Source organism: Mytilus edulis, chromosome 3 (genome assembly GCF_963676685.1).
Source record: "Mytilus edulis chromosome 3, xbMytEdul2.2, whole genome shotgun sequence".
NCBI classification, from domain to species: Eukaryota; Metazoa; Mollusca; class Bivalvia; order Mytilida; family Mytilidae; genus Mytilus; species Mytilus edulis.
Window position 1 is genome coordinate 9612379 of NC_092346.1, and position 21863 is coordinate 9634241.

Sequence of the window (21863 nt, forward strand, 5' to 3'; positions counted from 1 at the left end):
TTTATTTTCTTTTGTTACATCAGACTCGGACTTCTCTCGAACTGAATTTTAATGTGCGTATTGTTATGCGTTTACTTTTCTACATTGGCTAGAGGTATAGGGGGAGGGTTGAGATCTCATAAACATGTTAAACCCCGCCGCATGTTTGCGCCTGTCCCAAGTCAGGAGCCTCTAGCTTTTGTTAGTCTTGTATTATTTTTAATTTTAGTTTCTTGTGTACAATTTGAAGTTTAGTATGGCGTTCATTATCACTGAACTAGTATATATATATATGTTTAGGGGCCAGCTGAAGGACGCCTCCGGCTGCGGGAATTTCTCGCTGCATTGAAGACCTGTTGGTGACCTTCTGCTGTTGTCTGTTCTATGGTCGGGTTGTTGTCTCTTTGACACATTTCCCATTTCCATTCTCAATTTTAAGTATTGCAAGTAGATTTTAACAGAAGTATATGCTTGAATTAAAACCGATGTGAAAAACTTACCAAAAATATATCTACTGCGTTAAGACGTACTTTATGTAAATTACAGACAACATATACATGTTGGTCATTAGACAATGTCTTAAGCACAGGTAACCTTCGAATTGTATTACAAATTGTTTCAACAGATACTCCCTGCAATACAAATACAGGTATGATTAAAATACAAAACTGGGATTTAGACATCACCCCTTAAGAACATGATTGCATACAAGTGAGGAAAAAATCAAAGTTGCCAAAAATATATTATTTTAATATCTTTTTACGGTTTTTCGCATATCTTAAATTGTTTTTATGCAACATCGAAACGTTATATTGGATCTTTAGCGGTAACTCGTCTTCAATTGTAAAGGAACTATTAATCTTTCCTCAGCTGAGAAACTCGTCATTAGTCTGGCAGAAACTAGTGTCCTTCCGGAGCACCTGAGCTCGCCACTTTTTATTGGATTCGTTTTGCGGATATTTATTTTGTATGAATTTTACTGTTATATGTCTCTGCGTCGATTGTTTTTTGTTGTTGTACTTAGTGATGTCTCTTTCTATTTGACATCAGGATTGCCGTCTCTGTATCGTCTCTTTCTTTTTTCAGCCTAAAATATTGTACAAGCTACTAAGGACATATTGAACTGAGTTAATACAGTCTGTATAAAGAAATAGAGAAGAGAAGAATATGAAATGATTTTTTAGGTGAACTCACCGCTGGCGTTTTTGATTTGTCAAATATCAAAGAAATCTTGGCACAATTATTAGATAGTTGAGGACTGTTCGATTCACAATTTGAATCCACATGATAAGGAATGGTGTCTTTGTTTTCCCTGAGTTCTTCACAATGACCCCAAGGAACACACGGCGGAGTAAAACATATTTTATCTGTCTGTATAACACAAGTCTGACCTTCAGAGCATACTAAAACATTTCCTACGTATCTCGAATTATTGAGACAGTTCGATGGTCCACACCAAATCTGAAACAAAATAGCAATAACGCTTTAGTATTTACATAATAGATTAAAACTGTAAAACAAGGACAATATTCTAAGTCAACGCTTTATGTTTTCAAAATGGATTCAACTTGGACAATTATATCAGATATTTACAGGTATAGATCATTTTGATTTAAGAACGTTTTGTCTGCCTGTTTAATTCGATTGTATATGTTCTGTACCTAGTCAAGATATGGAATTTGTTATCAAATATTTCGTTTTTATGTATGTTGGCTTTTGTTTCTCTTTTTGCACTTCAGTGTTCCTGTTGTTTCTCTGTTTTCCTCTTACAGTTTATTGTGTTTCCCTCAGTTTTACTTTTTAACCCAGACTTGTTTTCGCTCATTCAATTTATGAATTTTGATCACCTGTATACTACTGTTTCCTTTATTTTTCTGATGTTTGATAATAGTACTTTGACGTAAACATTTATATTTGGTGTAACTAACGAAATTGCCTGTTATATTCAATTCATATTGAAATGATAGGATTCTAATAACCTTATGCGTTAAGGGCGTTTAGGTTTATGATACATAAAATAGCTAGTGCAAACATTTGTTGTAAAAAATTGAAACTCAAAGGGTCATATTTCTTACTGAAATAGAATGACCAGACTTCTCAATAGAAAAAGGCATAATTGTTTACTAAAGAGACCATACGTTGACATATAATAGCTTACATCGACGTCTTTTGGGCTCTATTAAATAGGTGTCTCATCGGCATTTACACCACATCTCATATAATCCTATATTTTTACAGTTTTCCCAATAATTATAATAAATAATAAGAAGTACAATTCTGTTCTAAGAAAATTAGGTTAATAAGTTATAGCGAATAAAATAAGTTACGCTATTACCTGGCTACAAGTAACTACTCCGTTTTCGCAGCTACAAGAATTACATTCATGCTCCCATTTTAATTTATCATGAAATGTGCGTCTACTAACAGAAAAGAAGATCTGCTCTTACCTGGCTACAAGTAACTACACCGTTTTCGCAGCTACAAGAATTACATTCATGCTCCCATTTTAATTTATCAGGATATGTGCGTCTATTAAACAGACAAGACAATGGTGAAGGCGTTTTTCCCGCCACCTCCGCACATAATGTTCCAGTTCTACCAGGTGGACATATACATTTAAAAGATCCTATACCATCAACACATGTACTGCCAAATGTACATGGATCCGATATGCATTCATTTATGTCTAAAAAAAAGAAGAAGCGAGAATAGTTCATATCATGGCATGTGTTTTCCCGAGGCACTGCAAGAACAATGACTTATCAAAGAAAGCTTCATATCAGGATATAATATACAATCGTTTTACAATTTAGAATAATCTGACACGGTTTTTTGAGAAGGAGAAGTTATTTCTAATCTTTGTTTTCACTCACGAGACAAGAATTTGATGCTGAAAATGCATATTTATAATCTCTTTCATGTATTCAAGTAAAGTACGTTGTTAACATGGTTAAGATAATATACGTATATTGCCATATCTGTTAGATAGCAAAAGTTCAATAATTCATAGATAAAATAGTTGCCGTTATATATTCTGAACGTAATAATAATATTGAAGATATTTTAAAGTTCCTTTAACTATGAATCAAAGGTTGAATATTTTAATATTGTAACAGGAACCGCACTGACGATTTCACTATCTGGCAGGAAGACTTGACTACTTCGCAGTTATTGAACTCATCACCGTTTTTTTAGGTTGGTTCGTGTTGCTCAATCATGCGTACAATATATATTGTTTTGCTGATCTTTGTTATTTTTACCGACACATCAGGGTTGCTCCTTTACGACTTATGTGTTTTCCTTAGTTTGCGTTTGGTCTATTTATGACTATTAAACAGCGATATACTAGTGTTGCCTTTATTTATAATACATTTGTACATTCTTTAGTATCAATGTCTTTGTTTAAATGTTGAGCATTATTCTATAGATTGAGTCTTATAACTTAAATAACCATTGAATTCGAAATGTGTCTCAAATGAGTATTTGCCTCAAAATAGCACAGTTAAAATAAGGTTATTTTTCTTTATGGCTAATGGAATAAGGTGCAAAGTTTTTGAACACTTACTGACTCTGCAGTCGGGTCCAGCAAAGCCGTTTGCACACTCACAAATATACCAGTTTTCACCATCAATACATCGACCACCATTATAACTTCAAATGTACAAATAAGAAATCAGCAAGTAAGTAAGCAAGAAAATAAGGAAATAACCAAATCTTTAAATAGAACTATGAATGACATAACAGTTACCACTTTTTCAGTACTTTGAGAATCAGCATATTTTTACCATGAGAGAGTTTTTGAGTACTGGCTTGATGCATTGCGTATGCTTACAAAATTAAACGTTGAGAAATCAAAAATTACTTGGAAAACGAGATTTCAGCTTCACAGGCACAGTTGAAATTGAATTTTGGTCGTTTGATGTCCCTTTTCGTCACATAGCTCCTAGCGATGCTACGTATTAAATTTTACCCTGCTATCTTTAATGAGTTTTTACAACCATTTAGTCGATGATAATACTATCAAACCTTTCGTGTTTTGGGTTATCAACTTCTCAGCAGTCAGCTCTTTATGTTGACATGGGATGCATTGATGGCTTGAAAAACTCTTCAATTTCGTGTTTGATTCGGACTGCCGACTTTTAAGTCTTCTTTGACCACAATCGCGTTTTTCATTTTTTTTTCTTTGTAACGTCACGTGAACATTGTTATGAGTATGACACATCCGCCTTATTTTTTTACTTTATTACTGGTTACACACAGAAATGCCCAAACAGGTAATCTTCTCTTTGCAGCATTAATGCATTATATAAACGGAAGAAGACATTTGGCAATCGCAAATTGCAGTAATATTCTTTAACAAATACTAGTACTGGTTTGAAAGTTAAAAGATTTCTTATTAATCATTATTTTTTAATTTTTGCTTGTTTCTGTTGATGTTTTTGCAAATTTTGTAATCTCTTAACTCACCATGGGAATGGATTGCAATCGTTAATGTTGATTTCACACATAGATCCTTCGAATCCTTCCTTACATAAACAAGTAAAAGTATCTCCACTGTTCACACATGTTCCATGGTTTCTGCATGGTAAATTATCACATGCATTAATCGATCCTACATATACAATATAAAATTAAAAATATTAATCATTCGTCAAATTTGTATTTCATTAGATATAGGAAGATGTGGTGCGAGTGCAAATGAGACAACTCTCCATTCAAATAACAATTTATAAAAGTAAACCATTCCAGTTCAATGTACGGCTTATTCATTTCTATTGCAAAAAAAACCCAACCAAAGTGTGCCCCTGATAAAGATAAAGACTACATTGATAACAGCTTCTTTAATCAACTATACATATTAGTATTCTCTGAAATAGAAGTGGAGTATTTCTTAAGTGTTTGAAAATTTTAATACGAGGGAGTTCTTGTAATTTGTAAATAAATAAACATATCAAACTGGAAAACTTCCTGAATTTTGTAAAAATGATATTGAAGTATTTCTATTTAAGGTCAAATAAATATCTATCAATGAAGAAACTATTTTCATTTTTTACTGTATTTAAACTTTCAATGTATATCAAAAAGAAGTTTCTTACGAATTTGACAAGTGTTTCCTTCATAAATATCCGGACACTGGCAGGTAAAAGTTGTTTCCAAGTCAATACATTTTCCTTTGTTAAGACATGTGGAATTATCACAATGTGAGTCCCCTGTAAGAGAATAAAGAAATTAAAACAAGTCCGCATTACACCATACGGAAACTCACAGACTGAGCAACACTAACCCTAACCAAACAAATTGAAAACGGGACTTAATTTACATGCTCTGGAAGGGTCACCAGATCCTGAGACGTATTCATCATTTAGCATTTAGAAAAAGTATACATCATTAATTTTATCCAATTTTCAATCTTGTTAATAATGACAATAAAAGGATCCTAATTTAAACACGCTGAGATAAGGATTGTGACTCGGGCAACCAATATAACTTTGTCTATAATATATGATTATAATTTGCTTTCTAAAATACTTATGCTTGCATTTAACAAAAACTAAAAGAGATATTTGTCTTTTCATAATCAATATCACTATAACTCGCCTGCGTCTCTTTTGTTGCTTAGCATGCAATAAATGATTCAAAGGCGAATAATCTTAATGTTAGTCACAATTATATTCAAATGAACTTCCAATAAGTTTACCGCTCCTTATTGATGATAAACAAAAGAAAAAAAGGAAAACATACAAACGAAATGCATATGTAAAATATTTCCTTAAAATGAATCTGTTTAATCGAATGTATGTTACTTACATAACATACATTATGAACGCTCTCCCGATTGTTACGCTTTCATTCGATCGATCATTGCTTATATGAATATCTCTTTTGAGCATAACATTATATAGAGCACAAGTCTACCAAACTATTAAAAGGAAACAGTTGCACTTATGTTAAAAAATGTAAGTTAAGATTGTATTCTGATGTCTTTTTAAGATGTTTTATTTCGTAGCATTGTTTTTCGCATTTACGAATATATCATATATTTTATTCAAACTGCACAATATCACTAAACTTGACCAAAATACTTACTCAGGGCACATGTCTTCCCTTTCCAACTGTTCGTACATTGGCAAATAAAATCAGCTACCAAATCCAAACAAGATCCTCTATTTCTACATGGATTAGGGTAACAGTCATTTTTGTCTATTGAATAAATGTAAGATATAATACAATGAACACAAAAACAGCATTGTGAAGAAAATCGTGTTCTCTAAATACGTGTCCCTGTGAAAGACATAAATATTTTTAAAAAAATCACATAGGCCGTTTTTTTAATATGAGACAAATGTTAATTCTATCTCTTTAACCGCTACGACAAATTATAATATTGTCTTTAAAATCCCTCGAAAATGGAAATAAGATGCAATGGTTTGATTTTTATTCGTAATCTCTTGAAAGACTTTGCTAGATAAGACTGTTAGTTTGGGCTTGTGCTTGGTATTAAAATCTGACTACTTTTGATAACACAACGCCGATAAAAAGATAGAATTAGTAACATATGTTTGTTACCACAAAACATAGGAGCCGTCTAGATGTTTTTTGCATTCGTTTTTGATGCGTTTTGTTATTTGATTTTGCCATGTGATTATGGACTTTCCCAATTGATCTTCCTCTAAGTTCAGTATTTTTGTGATTTTACTTTTTAATTACAAATAGTATTCCTGTTGAAAACATTAGGAAGATACCAAAAATGAAACCTACGATAAGTCCGACTCATATCTTGACAAACATCTAGAAATAGTTGACGATAAGAGTCGGTTGAAAACAAAACTTTGCAACAAAACATCTTCCTATGGTGAACTTTACATTTTGATGTAGCAACATTCCAGAAGCCCCTGTAAATGGAGTATATATCTCACAATTGATACGATATATCAGGGCTCGTGTTTCCTATCATTCTTATCTTGTTTCTGCTTCAAAGGAAGCTATTAAACCGGTAGTTTTCAATGATAAAGTTGAAATCATCATTTCGAAAATTACGGACGCCATCTCGAGTTAGTTGGCCGTTTTTTTTATATCTGTTTCACAAATGGAGACGGATATGTTCCAATCGTTGTTTCCACAATTTTTTCCTTCTTTTTTCATTCGAATATGACCGACGAAAATAGAAGTACCAGTAAGTTTGAACTGATATCAGCAGAGTGTCACATGTGAAACGGGGTTTGATCAGTCTTTAGGGTATTTGTTGTATTTTGTATACTGTTGTTTGTCTGTTGGTCTTTTACGTTTTTGCTATGGAGAGTTCAGTTTATTTTCGACTTAGGAGTTTGAATGTCCTTTCGCCTCTCCAAAATTACATGTATTTAGCAAACATTCAAAATAATAATGAAGTACCACTTCAATAACACCAGTATAGATGCACTTAGTACTAGGATGGTTATCAAAACTAAACTTGCAAATAGTCATATTCAACAATACATATACTACATGATGTTAATGGAAGGTCAAAGATATAGACAGACATTTTTTATATAGATTAGACCGTTTTTTTTCCCGTTTGAAGGGTTTTACACTAGAAATTTTGGGGCCCTTTATAGCTCATTGTTCAGTGTTAGCCAATGCTCCGTGTTGAAGGCCGTACATTGACCTATAATGGTTTACTTTTGTAAATTGTTATTTGGATAGAGAGCTGTCTCATTGGCACTCACACCACATCTTCCTATATCTATAGGTGCGTATGGACTAGACGCCGATAGTTTCTTCCTACTTCAATTTAAATACAATTACATAACATAAACTGTTAAAAAACACAATAGCAATGTAACAAATGAAAAATGTCGTGATCGATGCACTTGCTACTAGGATGGTTGTCATATTCAGAAAGAGAGTTGTCTCATTGGCACTCACGCCACATCTTCCTATATCTATAGGTGCGTATGGACTAGACGCCGATAGTGTCTTCCTACTTTAATTTAAATACAATTACATAACATAAACTGTTAAAAAAACACAATATCAATGTAACAAATGAAAAATGTTGTGATCGATGAACTTGCTACTAGAATGGTTGTCATATTCAGTAGTTAGTTATCAAAAGTACCGGGATTATAATTTAATACGCCAGACGCGCGTTTCGTCTACATAAGACTCATCAGTGATGCTCAGATCAAAACTGTTAAAAAAACAAACAAATACAAAGTTGAAGAGCATTGATGACCCAAAATTCCAAAAAGTTGTGCCAAATACAGGTAAGGTAATCTACTCCTGGAATAAGAAAATCCTTAGTTTTTCAAAAAAAATCAAAGTTTTGTAAACAGGAAATTTATAAAAATGACATAATTGATATTCATGTCAACACCGAAGTGCTGACTACTGGGCTGGATATACCCTCGGTGACGAAACTTCCACCAGCAGTGTCATCGACCCAGTGGTGTAAATAGTTATCAAAGGTACCAGAATTATAATTTAATACGCCAGACGCGCGTTTCGTCTACATAAGACTCATCAGTGACGCTCATATCATAACTGTTAAAAAACCAAACAAATACAAAGTTGAAGGGCATTGAGGACCCAAAATTCCAAAAAGTTGTGCCAAATACGGGTAAGGTAATGTACTCCTGGGATATATTTCTCCTACCATTTTACTTCAAGTTAGTTCCCTTTGAAATATACTTCTGATACTAATAAAACATAGTATTCATAAGACAAAAACGTTTATCATGAGCCTTGTATGTGTTATAATTTAGTCTTAGGATTATCTATAATCGCAAAACGTGTTCTAGAAGTACCATCATAGTCTATTCCATCTATTTTCTAATGCACAAGACTTGTAACAAAACTTAGAAACAGACTTTGGTCTGAAGTTTTCGGTCAGACCATATTTCTGAACAAGAACAACTCAACCTTAATCAATGGATAGTTCTCAAAATATAATTAAAACATGTATAACTTACTGTTGTTACACAGTAGGCCTTCGTATCCCTCTTTACATATACATTGAAATGAGTTAACCATATCTACACAAGTGCCTGAGTTCTGACATGGATTACTGAGGCAGTCGTTGATATCTGAAAATGAGATAAATGGTTGTGATACAACTTAGAACTTACACAATTTCTCTTGAGAAATGCAAAGCATAATAAAGTAATTATTAAAAAAACTGCCAACATTTTTTTGATAAATGAAGTGATCGGTTGACAAAACATATGAATTCGTTTTAAAAGAGGACTTTTGTCCGTTAAAAGGGGGCTCTAGCTGCAAATTATGAAAATATAATAGAATGTGGTTTTGTTTGGTTCAATCATTAATAAAAGTGAAATAATAAAATGATAATTTGCTTTTATCAGTCAATTCAGTTCAGTATCGTCTACATGAGCAAAAAAACATCTCTGTTGAATTGTGACCTTCAATTCAACCCATTAGCTCTAGATTGGTTATTCATGAATAATTCGTGTTCAGCCATTGAAAAAAGAATGTCAACATTAAAAGTGAAACAAAGGTTACACAATTTATTGATTGACTCGATCTACCAAAACGAATTCCTATACAGGTAAAAATGAGATTTTATTTTAGTTTTAACATAGCACATAAAATCAAACAGACCTAGAACAATCTAATTGCACGAGTTCGCCGATCTATTTGTATTTTTAGTTCATGCTTATACAAGGTTGAGTGACCATCGGAATATTACGGAGATCATCTCGAAAGTTAATTGGATGTCGTCTACACTGAAATACACACGAAAATCTTATATACATTATCGAGGACATGCATTGTTATTTGTTAATTTCTGGCTAAATGTAATTTGGATTGACGTTTCAGTATGTTATAAATGAAATAAACGATCAAAGCATAAAAGTCTGCCGTAGTTAGAAGCACTAGAGCCATACATTTAAAAAAAAATATTTCAAGTTGCTTTCAAACAAATTATGTGCAAAGTTCACCAATCGCTTGGGATTTCAAGTGTCTACTAAAAAAATCATAAATAATCTTTGGATTTGATTTTCAGAATGAATATTTTTTATAATTAAACTCAACATAGATACTAAGATTAAATATGGTATTTGCGCCAAACGCGCGTTTGGTCTATAAAAGACTCATCAGTGACGCTCGAATTAAAAAATGTTATAAAGACAAATAAAGTACGAAATTGAAGAGCATTGAGGACCAAAAGTTTCTAGAATTCATATAAAGCGTATTGCTAAAAATCTAAAAGAACGTTAAAAGAGTATTTTGTATTTACTTTCATGGCAATATGCTCCAGTAAACCCTGTATCACAAACACAACTATACTGGCCGCCAGGTCTACTTATACAGATCCCGTGCTTTCCACAAACATTTGATGAGATCAGCTGTACTCCTCCTATTGAGTTGTTATTTGGTAAAGCTATTGTACAGCTGTCAATCACTACAACAACAATTTTTTTTTAATTAAAGTAGGTATAGATTTGAAATTAATTTTTTTTTATTGTATTTCTCTTTCCGTAATGTGCTTGTTTATATTTGTACTGTAGTCCTGTCATGTAGTGTTATCGTTTGAGTGTTTTATTTAACACTGACATAAAAGCGCGAGGTTTGGCTAGCCGCAAAACCAGGTTCAACCCACCATTATTTTCTTAAAATGTCCTGGAAAATGGCAGTTTTTATCTCATAGTTCGTTTCAGTGTGTGATGCATTGTCGTTTTGGTTTTCAAACTGTTTGGACATTGGCAAATGAAATCAGCTACCAGATCCAAACAAGATCCTCTATTTCTACATGGATTAGGGTAACAGTCATTTTTATCTATTGTATAAATGTCAGAAATAATACAATGGACACAAAAATAGTATTATGAAGAAATTCGTTTTCTCTAAATACGCGTCACTGTGAAAGACATAAAAGTCTCAATATCTGACTGTACCTTTAATAAAATAAAACTGATTAAAAGATATAATTAGGAAAATTTGCATGAACTACCACAGAACATAGACATTGCCTAAAGCGTTTTTCTTTGCCATATATATCTTAATTACAAATAGTATTCCTGTTGAAAACATTAGGAAGATACTAAAGGTGAATTAGAAACCTACAATAAGTCCGACTCATATCTTGACAATCATCTAGAAATAGTTGACAATGAGGGTCGGTTTGACAACAAATCTTTACAACAAAAGAGATAATTTCATATTCCCATAGTGAACTTTCCATTTCGATGTAGCAACATTTCAACAGCGCCTGCAAATGGAATATTTTTCTCACATTTGATACGATATTTCTGGGCTTGCGTTTTTTATCATTCGTTTCATTATAGAAGTATACTGCTCCAAAGGAAGCTTTTAAACCAAATGTTCTAAATGGTGAAGTTGAAATCATTCCTTCGAATATGCTACGGACGCCATGGCAGTTGTTATCTTATAGTGTGTGATGCATTGTCTTTTTTGTTGTTGCACTTCAGTGTTTCTGTTGTGTCTCAGTTCTCCTCTTATTCCCTCAGTTTTATTTTGTAACCCGGATTTGTTTTCTCTCAATCGATTTATGACTTTCGAACAGCGGTATACTACTGTTGCCTTTATTTGTACACATAATAATATCTTTACATCTGATATGCAAGCGTTTTTAACATCAATAAAAGATACTAAAAGATAAAAGTGGGATTAACCATATATGTCGACTGAAAAATAAACTCATCAAAGATACCAAGCGATATATTGGTTCGCCCGATGTGCTAGCGTTTCGAGTGCATTGTGTCTGACAGCCATGAAATATATGTATATGTTAAAATTGTCGTTGTCAAACTCTAGTTGTCCTCTCTTCCTCAACTTTGATATTACCGAATAAACTATAACACAAACGTATACTTATCAATACAGTGGGTGATATACAAGAAGCAAAATCTGCTTACGATTTCACAGCACCTGGGTTGAACCCAAGTTTTGAGAAAAAGAGGTTCATGTTAAACTTCCTCTAGTTCTCCGGGTCGTGCTTGGTCTTCTTTTATCTTTTAATGTCTCTTTTGTTTTACGGGTGACAGCCTAGGTGATCCCTACTCTTGAATAATGCGTTTGAATTTAAAAATTTCTCACATTAGCAGCAACAAAGATTTTCGAACTTGGTACTATCAATCCACTATTTTTCAATGCCTAATCATCCCATTTCATATATCAACGTTCTCTCTTGGGAAACACGACGGATGTAATGTGTGGAGCAAGAATGCAGCTGGAAATCATTAGATTACACCCAAATTGAGGTAGTATTTATGTTGCTAGGGCATTGGTTTTTAATGAAGTGTTTTGTAGACTGTCGGGTTGAGTTTTTTTTGCCGTGATTTTGTCTGTATCTCTTTGACTTTTGAGTTTAGATTTTGCCGTGATTTTGTCTGTATCTTTTTAACGTATGAGTTTAGATTTTGCCGTGATTTTGTCTGTATCTCTCTGACTTTTGAGTTTAGATTTTGTCTTGATTTTGTCTGTATCTCTTTGACTTTTGAGTTTAGATTTTGCCGTGATTTCGTCTGTATCTCTTTGACTCTTGAGTTTAGATTTTACCGTGATTTTGTCTGTATCTCTTTGACTTTTGAGTTTAGATTTTGCCGTGATTTCGTCTGTATCTCTTTGACTCTTGAGTTTAGATTTTACCGTGATTTTGTCTGTATCTCTTTGACGTTTGATTTTAGATTTCCCTTGGGTATTATCTGCCTCCAGAACAGAACAGTAATGTTTCATACCTTGACATGTATCCGAATCACATGTTGTTTTGATTTCATCACAATATCTCCCTTTCCTGTCTTTAGTACAATGACAGTAAAAGTCATCCTGGACGTTAAAACAACTAGCACCATTTCTACATGGATTAGGAAAGCATGGGTCAATGTCAATCTGAATTAAAAAAGAACAAAGATGAAACAAATTAAAAGCGGGACGACGATGGTTGTTATCTACTTTCACAAATCGTTACTAGTAGTTCAGAGTGGTTCTGTGTTGACATGAATTATCATTGATATGGTCATAATTATATATTGAATGTTTCCAAAACTTTGATTTCTTTAAATACTAAGGCCTCTCTACCTCAGGAATAGATTACCTCAGCTGTATTTGGCAGAACTTTTAGAAATTGTTGGTCCTCAATGATCTTCAACTTCATACTTTTTATTGGCTTTTTTTATGCCCCACCTACGATAGTAGAGGGGCATTATGTTTTCTGGTCTGTGCCTCTGTTCGTTCGTTCGTCCGTCCGTCTGTGCGTCCGTTCGTCCGTCCGTCTGTGCGTCCGTTCGCTTCAGGTAAAAGTTTTTGATCAAGGTAGTTTTTGAAGAAGTTGAAGTCCAATCAACTTGAAACTTAGTACACATGTTCCCCATGATATGATCTTTCTATTTGAATGCCAAGTTATAGTTTTGACCCCAATTTCGTGGTCCACTGAACATAGAAAATGATAGTGCGAAGTTCAGGTTAAAGTTTTTTGTCAAGGTAGTTTTTGATGAAGTTAAAGTTACATCAACTTGAAACTTAGTACACATGTTCCCCATGATATGATCTTTCTAATTTTAATGCCAAATTATAGTTTTGACCCCAATTTCGTGGTCCACTGAACATAGAAAATGATAGTGCGAAGTTCAGGTTAAAGTTTTTGGTCAAGGTAGTTTTTGATGAAGTTAAAGTTACATCAACTTGAAACTTAGTACACATGTTCCCCATGATATGATCTTTCTAATTTTAATGCCAAATTATAGTTTTGACCCCAATTTCGTGGTCCACTGAACATAGAAAATGATAGTGCGAAGTTCAGGTTAAAGTTTTTGGTCAAGGTAGTTTTTGATGAAGTTAAAGTTACATCAACTTGAAACTTAGTACACATGTTCCCTATGATATGATTTTTCTAATTTTAATTCCAAATTAAAGGTGTAACCCCAATTTTCACGGTCCACTGAACATAGAAAATGATAGTGCGAGTGGGGCATCCGTGTACTATGGACACATTCTTGTTTTAGACTAAACTCACGTCTGGCGCAAATACAAAATTTCAATCCTGGTATATATGATGATTTTATTTGGAAACTTCTTTTCCGACTTAGACTAGTAATGATTCAAATCAACAACTGATATGAATTCAAAGTTGATGAAGATCATTCAAAAACCTTTCGCGTGCACTTAAACCTGGTTCTTTAATTTTTATTGATACCTGTGCCCCTACTGAATAGGTTATTGTATCAAAACTACTGTTGCCCTTCTGCATGCATGGTATGGTTGAACGTAGATGATTTTGTGGTGTTAAGTCTAACCTTAGTCATTAATAATGTGTTTTTCTAAAGTTATGTTGACTTCCCAAACTCTTGGTCTCGATCTTTCCACATGTTTGCACTTACCTCACAGTTGAAGCCCGAGTAACCAAGAACACATTCACAACTATAGCCAGCTATTTGATCATGACATTTTGCTCTATTTTTACACGGGCTACTGTTACATTCCATTATTTCACTTTCACAGTTACGTCCAGTATAACCGGAAGTACATGAACAATGGTAATCTGCAACAAGATCCTACAAAGAGCCATTATAATTTTATTTATTATTTATTCCGTTAAACAATGCATCGAGTAGTTATTCAATACGACTGTTTGCTATTTAATCCCACCTTTAATTGTTTCATGGTTATTATAAACGCGAAAAAGAAAGTAATAAATATACATATTTGTCAAGTAATAGCGGCATGTCTGGATACAAGAACTGCCACGGGCATAAATCTAAGTCTTTCGCTATCTATGTAAGTTTGTTTTCAACTTGCGTTTAATTGTATTTGGTATCTTACGACTTGGTTACTCTTCTTTCGTCTATTTATAGATCCTAAGTTCTTGATACCGCGCCTTAATTTTCTCTCTCACCTTAACATCACAAACGATTTGACCGTTACGACGTATATGTGTCTGAACTCTGAACATATGTGTTTGCCAATCCAATTCGATTCCAACAAATTTGTTTTAAAGTTTGATTTGTCTCTTTTTAATCTATCTAAAAGATGTGAACATCAGTAAACTTCTGTCTCCTTGATATTACATGTAATTTACTGGTTGTGTTCTTTAACAGTTTGTGACATTTTGTATGTTGATTCGAATGGCGGATATAGGGTTCATAGTAGGACAAAACTACCTCTGTCGACGCACCAAATCTCGAACCTGTCAAATGATTTGTTCGATTTCCTCTTGTTTTTGTTCTTTAACTTAATGTATGTTCTCAACACCGATTCATGAAATTTGAACATCTTTAAATTACTGTTGTTTTAGTTTAAGTTTATTCTGCGATTCGTGCTACAAGTTTTAGGCACGGTATAATTAACTGTTTACAAAATTTTGAATTTTTTGAAATAAGGCTTTTCTACCTCAGGCATAGATTACCTTTGGCAACACTTTTAGGAATTTTGGATCTCAATGCTCTTCAACTTTCTACTTTATTTGGCTTTTTTTTTTTTTTTTTTTTTTTTTTTTTTTTTTTTAACTTTTTTGGATTCGAGCGTCACTGATGAGTCTTTTGAAGACGAAACGCGCGTCTGGCGTATACAAAATTTAGTCCTGGTATCTATGATGAGTTTATTTATACAGAGTTCAAACTTTTTTTCATATTGCAAAATATAGATGTGTGCGAGAGTCATTTGGTCAAGTAAACAACATAAATAATTTAAGAATCATAAGCCGGTTTGTAAAAAGGTTAGACCACTGCACTCTATAAAGTTCCCCTTACCAAAAGCATGAACATTGTCTATATCCATACATCTCCTGGTATTGAGATAAAGAACAATCCTACAATCGGTTTTATTTTCACCAAATAATATCTACTTACGATGCAACGTCCACCATTTTGACACTGATAATGACAATCGTTGATATCTACAAAAATTATCGTGCTTAAAATATGTTTTACACTAATTAATAAAAATAACATCATATTAAACCGATTGTTGTATTGAAAAACTCGACAAAAAAATCAATTTTACAAAAATATACATCATATAATAGACAGCACATGACTAAAGCAAGAAAAAAGGGTTTAGAAAAATAAAATATCACAAAGAAATATCAGGACTAAATAAAATGTTTCTTATTACATTACTATAAAATAAAAACGTTTTGTCATTTTTCATCTCCGTTTTCATATCATGTAAGGCTTGCACTCCACATACAGGAAGTTGAAAAAATAGATCTACATTTGTTTTTTTTAGCAAACAACTATTCTGTATCTCTGGTTAGAATTATGTTGTGCAATAATCAGTACTTATGCTGTTTGTGTCTTTATGTCTCTCGGAAAGTTCTGTTAATTTAATCCTAAGTTATATTAAACACTTGGCATGCCGAACAAGAGCTTTACATATGGCAAAGACTCTTGTCTATTGTAGAAACCCGTAAAATGCCTTCTATGGTTATTGTGTCTTTGAGTTGCGTGTTTCACTTTTTACAATTGGTTCGGAATTTTTGGTTTTCAAAGCTCTTCAATTAATCAATTGATTTTCGTTTTCAAATATTTTAATTCGACCAACACTGAGCTCTGTGTAGACAAAACGCACGTGCAGAATACTAAATTTGTTAAGTTTTTCTATCCAAGATTATTGATACGGGTTATCTCTAAAAATAGTCGTATCTGCAATTTTACCGATAATGTCCTATTTCCAATATTAACATTTCGAATGAAAGAGGGACGAAAGATACCAGAGGGAGAGTCATACTCATTGACAGAAATCAACGCCATGGCCAAAAATAAAAAGACAAACAGACAAATAATAGTACAGACGACACACCATGGAAAACTAAAGACTAAGCAACACGAACCCCACCAAAAACTTGGGGTGATCTCAGGTGCTCCGGAAGGGTGTGTACTTTTTGTACGGAGCGTCAATTGGCGGATGATGCAAGCATAGCAGGAGACACCTCCTCTTCGACTCGCCCGATCTCACACCTATTTAAATTCATACGTGTTTTTATATTACCTTGATTGGTTTTCTTAATCGATTTGTGATATTTGAACAACTGTAAAGTAGTGTTGACTTAATTTGTCACGTTTTCAAAATGTTATTTCGATTTGTTTATATAGCAGTTTTTCGGTTATGGTATATTGTATGCAAAAGCGTATTATATCTAGGAAATAAACGCACTTGTATTTAACGGTGGACTTTCTTGCATATGTTTGGTCAGTTTAAAAAAATCATCAATATTTTTTTGAAAAAAATATAATATCTATGACCCCTTTCTCACCAATAAGTATATGATGAACATCTCAAAAAAATCTAAACTCTCAAACAAATTAGAGGCAACTTTTGTTTCTTGTAAAGACACTATACTTTCTTGGTTAAGATTATAACATAATTTCATACGGGTGCCACATGTGGAGCAGGATCTGCTTACCCTTCCGGAGCACCTGAGATCACCCCTAGTTTTTGGTGGGGTTTGTGTTGTTTATTCTTTAGTTTTCTATGTTGTGTCATGTGTACTATTGTTTTTCTGTTTGTCTTTTTCTTTTTTAGCCATGGCGTTGTCAGTTTGTTTTAGATTTATGAGTTTGACTGTCCCTTTGGTATCTTTCGTCCCTCTTTCATCTGTTCAGTCTGTTCGTTTAATTCACGTATCCTTGTCAATATAATGGAATTTTGTGCGACTATCGTCAAAGTGAGAGATAGGGTTGGCTAGATATAAAACCAGGTTTAATCAACCATTTTCTACATAGGAAAATGCCTGTACCAAGTCAGAAATATGAAAGTTGTTATTCAATCTTTTGATTTTGCTAATTGCCTTTAGAATTTACTTCTGAGTTTGGTATTTTTGTTATCTCCCTTTTTTCTTGTCAAAAATCAAACATACTTATATCACAGTTTTTGCCTTTCCAGCCTTTCAAACAATGACATATATAATCTCCAAGCATATCCTCACAAGTATGAGCATTTACGCATGGACTTCCGCTACACTCAGTCTTGCTCAGCTGACATTGAGGACCTTGCCAGTCTGATAAACACTGGCAGTGATATTCGTTGACGTCATCAACGCACGTGCCTTCGTGTAAACAAGGATTAGATTGGCATTCATTTATATCTGTAAAGAAATATTTTTTATATAGAAAACACAAACTTCATTTAAAGAATTATATTTTTTCTTACGTTCAAATTACCTAGGATTGCTCATTGTGAATTCTTCCATGATTTTTATGGGTTTTTTTCTTGACTTTTGTCATAACAATGTCTAATCATCATTTTCCAGTTGCATTCCAAATTTCTTGCCCTTAATCCCAGTCAACCCCAATTACACGATCTACCTTGTATTTATTATAATTGTGTCCTCGTTCTGACCATTTATAAAATGTTAGCCACTGGATGTAAAGCAAACCACATAAATCAAATAATCATGGTATCTTCACTTTCCCATTGAGATGTCATAGTGGGCAACCGAAATACTTATAAATACTTTTTGAAATAAAACATTTCAAAACAAAAATCCACTTTAAACTCCTTCTGAATCATTGTTAACGATTTCGAATCTACTAAACAAACTTTTACCGTTCCAAAGATGGTATTTTATTCTATTAGAGTTTGGCTTATAGACCTTATATTCTCAGAAAAAAAAGACTTTTACACATTCGGGTTAAAATAAGCTGTTCAAGACAAGAAGTTGCAATATTAGTAATCGAAGTTGCAATATTAGTAATCGGGCTTACTTTTTTCACATAAACTTCCGGACCAGCCAGGAAGACAATGACATCTAAATCCGCCGTTTACATTCTCACAAGAAGCTTCATTTAAACAAGGACTAGAAGTACACGCCAAATCCGCTGAAATAATAATAATAATAGATAATTAATTATATTTCTTTTGTTCTAGTTATGAAGATTATACCACAACGTTTGATGTGTTTGTGCTCTTGATTTTGATATCATACTGTAAAACAAATTTTATGTTTCCCTATTTTTAAATTTGTCGAGCCCTTATCGTTGTTCTGATATCGTCTACAAGGGTAATGAAGCAAGCAAACAGGCTAGGCTCATGGTCTAGAGAAAACACGTTTACTTGGGATCAGTTAACTTCTATTCGAAATTGGATTTGTTTTGTTTTTTGCTGTCTGTGCATCCGTCCTGACATTCTTTATGTGGAGTCGGTCAAGAGCAGCCGCGATCTTTGTAAAAAACCTAAAAACAGTGATTACTTGTAGAGAAATGTTTTCTACATTATACATGAGCTGTTTTCTTTACAATATTTTTTTAAATCAATAAATTGATTTATGTATTTTTGTTATAAAAATGTCTACATTCTAACATAAAAAAACGAGTTGTAAATAAGTGATGTAAGGAATATGACAGTTGTATTCCAATCGTGCCATCGGTTGTATAGTCTTACATATGACTTTGTCAGTATTTGTGGGCTTTTTTTTAAATTTATCTTGGAGAAGGTACTTTTCTGGACTTGTGTTTTAATGACATAGCGGATTTCAAAATTAATGCTAATTATTTTAAAAATTAAATGACTTTTTTTGCAACTATAAGACTAAATGTGCATAGTTAATTCTGTTTGTGTATGATTTGCTTCGATCGTTACTGAGGGTTTTTTTTTAGACGGGAAGAAACATGCGTCTAGTGTTTAAGATTTTAAACCTGGTATTATAGTGAGTTTCAATGTTTATTCGAAATACTGATTCCAAATCCCTTCAAATGCATATAAGAACTTTTCTATTATTATAAGATTAAAAAAAAGTAAAATCACAAAAATACTGAACTCCGAGGAAAATTCAAAACGGAAAATCCTAATCACATTGCAAATTCAAATGATAAAACACATCAAACGAATGGACAACAACGGTCATATTCCTGACTTGGTATAGGCATATATACTGGTAGATTGAACCTGGTGTTATAGCGCTAAACTTCTCACTTGTACGACAGTCTTACTTCTTAATTTACTTACTTCTTTGACAGTTATTGCCTGAATAACCAGGAGGACATTTACAATCATACTGATTTGGTGCAGAATTCAAACAAATCCCGCCATTTGTACAAGGATGGTGACGACCACAGAAATTTAGGTCTACAACCAAAATGAATACACAGAATAATATCAAATGCATTTAATAGTTTGAAGCAACAGTATAAAAGAAGCTAGATGCAGTTAGTTCACCATTTTATATGTATGGTGAGACCACAGAAATTCAGGTCTGCAAAACAATTGAAAAAATGTTTTCAAAAGAATTCATATTGTTGCATTCTTTATTTTCAAAATCTTATTTCTATCGTGGTTTTTTTTCTTCTTTTGTTTTTGAGTCTGAGTAATATTTCTTACTTTTTAAATTAGTAATTTCAATTTATATTTTGTAAAATAGGAAACATAACATCTGCAGTGTTGTATTGCTTTAAATTTGTGCGAGGTTTTTCCGATAATTTTTTTTTTTTCACGATTTGTTATTTATCTATTGAAATTCATGTTGGCAATTAACAAAATATACGACTTTGAATGCTTACTTTGCAAAAAAGAGTTGTTAAATTTAAACAATAACCAAGATACAAACACGATTTTTTAGATAGAAAATATATAGCCTTCAGACAGACAATACAGACATAAATATTACCAAGTCAAGAAATCGTCTACAAATTTTAAATGGAATAAAAACGTAGCTATGATTTATAATAATTATGTTAACATTTACGTGATTTTTGTTCATTTTCTTTTTTATATTTGTAAATTTGCTTCCAATCAGTTTTCATATAAACAAAAAATATAAAAGCAGAAGAAGCATATTTTCACCTTATTTTTATCAAGCATAATTTTCATCAAATTGAAAACGAAAAACAAACTCGGCTTTTATGTTCGTTTTTAAACATATAAACAAAAAATACGCATACATATGTGATTGATTTGAAGTTTTAAAAAAAATACATTTAATACAGTGAAACCTGTTTAAACCGAACCTCTTCGGGACTTACGATTTTGTTCGGTTTTGGCCTATGTTCGGTTTTATCAGGTTCAGAACGCATGCAATTTGATATGACGGTGCTTAAGAACATGTTTGGTTTATACAGGTTTTCTGTTAAACCGTTATGCAGGATTCGGTTTAGTCAGGTTTCACTGTTTACATAAAATTAAAGGATATATATTGTCATTCTTAAGTTCAAATTGTAAAACAAAACCTTTTTGTAGTTTCATTTTGATATCGTTGAAGAGCCAAAAATATAATATGCTTGAGATCATGAAAACCTTAAGGGCATAAACAAAACCACGAGAGAAAACAGCCCAAAGAGTAAAATGCTGAAGTACTAATTTTGCGGTGGTAAAAAAAAGTAAAACTAAGATTTTTTTGTTTTTAGAATTATTGAAGGTCATACGGTGACCTATAGTCACTTAAGTTATACTGCATCAGTTTACATAAAACATGTAATACACAGTTTATCAATCAATGTCCGTTATTCAGTAACAGAGTCTAGAGACATTTCCAAATAAAACTGAAAAAAAAACAATTTCATTTTTCGTTTATTAATTTGATTTTATTTTTATAATTTTCGGTGTTTTAACGCCACTTTTAAGCAACGCTTTTAGGCTATTTCGTGGCGGCCAGTTTTTATTGGTGGAGGAAGCCGGAGTGCCCGGAGAAAAACCACCGACCTTCGATAGCAAAACTGACATTCCTAGTCAATTGAGATTGGCGTCAAGTGCACCCGCACGAGCGGGGTTCGAACTCACAACCTCAGTGTTGACTGGCTAGTGATTACAGTAGTAACTACTTAGACTACTCGGCCACCGAGGTCCCTCCAATTTTATTAATTAGTGAATCCAAAGCAAAAAAAATAGAGTTAGTCAGACAAATATTGTTTTCACTTTATTATCTTTGGCTGAAAACTTCGAAAACTTTTGCAATGTAGCGGTAGCGAATTTGTCTGGAATTTGTAATCCGTAAA

The 21863-nt window shown here is 33.0% G+C and overlaps 1 protein-coding gene across 2 annotated transcripts in view; it reads right to left on the reverse strand.

Annotated features, from left to right (window-relative positions):
• Positions 1-21863, reverse strand: part of LOC139515754 (protein jagged-1-like) — a 59351-nt gene that overhangs the window by 5152 nt on the left and 32336 nt on the right. For both annotated transcript variants that reach the window (XM_071305435.1, XM_071305436.1), the window contains 15 exons: positions 19882-20001; positions 18642-18755; positions 17795-18022; positions 15786-15832; positions 14319-14492; positions 12681-12831; positions 10220-10384; positions 8931-9044; positions 6067-6180; positions 5076-5189; positions 4447-4591; positions 3545-3630; positions 2427-2665; positions 1174-1440; positions 480-611 (listed from right to left, as the gene is read on the reverse strand). In XM_071305435.1, coding sequence (XP_071161536.1) covers positions 480-611; positions 1174-1440; positions 2427-2665; positions 3545-3630; positions 4447-4591; positions 5076-5189; positions 6067-6180; positions 8931-9044; positions 10220-10384; positions 12681-12831; positions 14319-14492; positions 15786-15832; positions 17795-18022; positions 18642-18755; positions 19882-20001 — 2210 coding nt within the window. The remainder of the gene's footprint in view (positions 1-479; positions 612-1173; positions 1441-2426; positions 2666-3544; positions 3631-4446; positions 4592-5075; positions 5190-6066; positions 6181-8930; positions 9045-10219; positions 10385-12680; positions 12832-14318; positions 14493-15785; positions 15833-17794; positions 18023-18641; positions 18756-19881; positions 20002-21863) is intronic.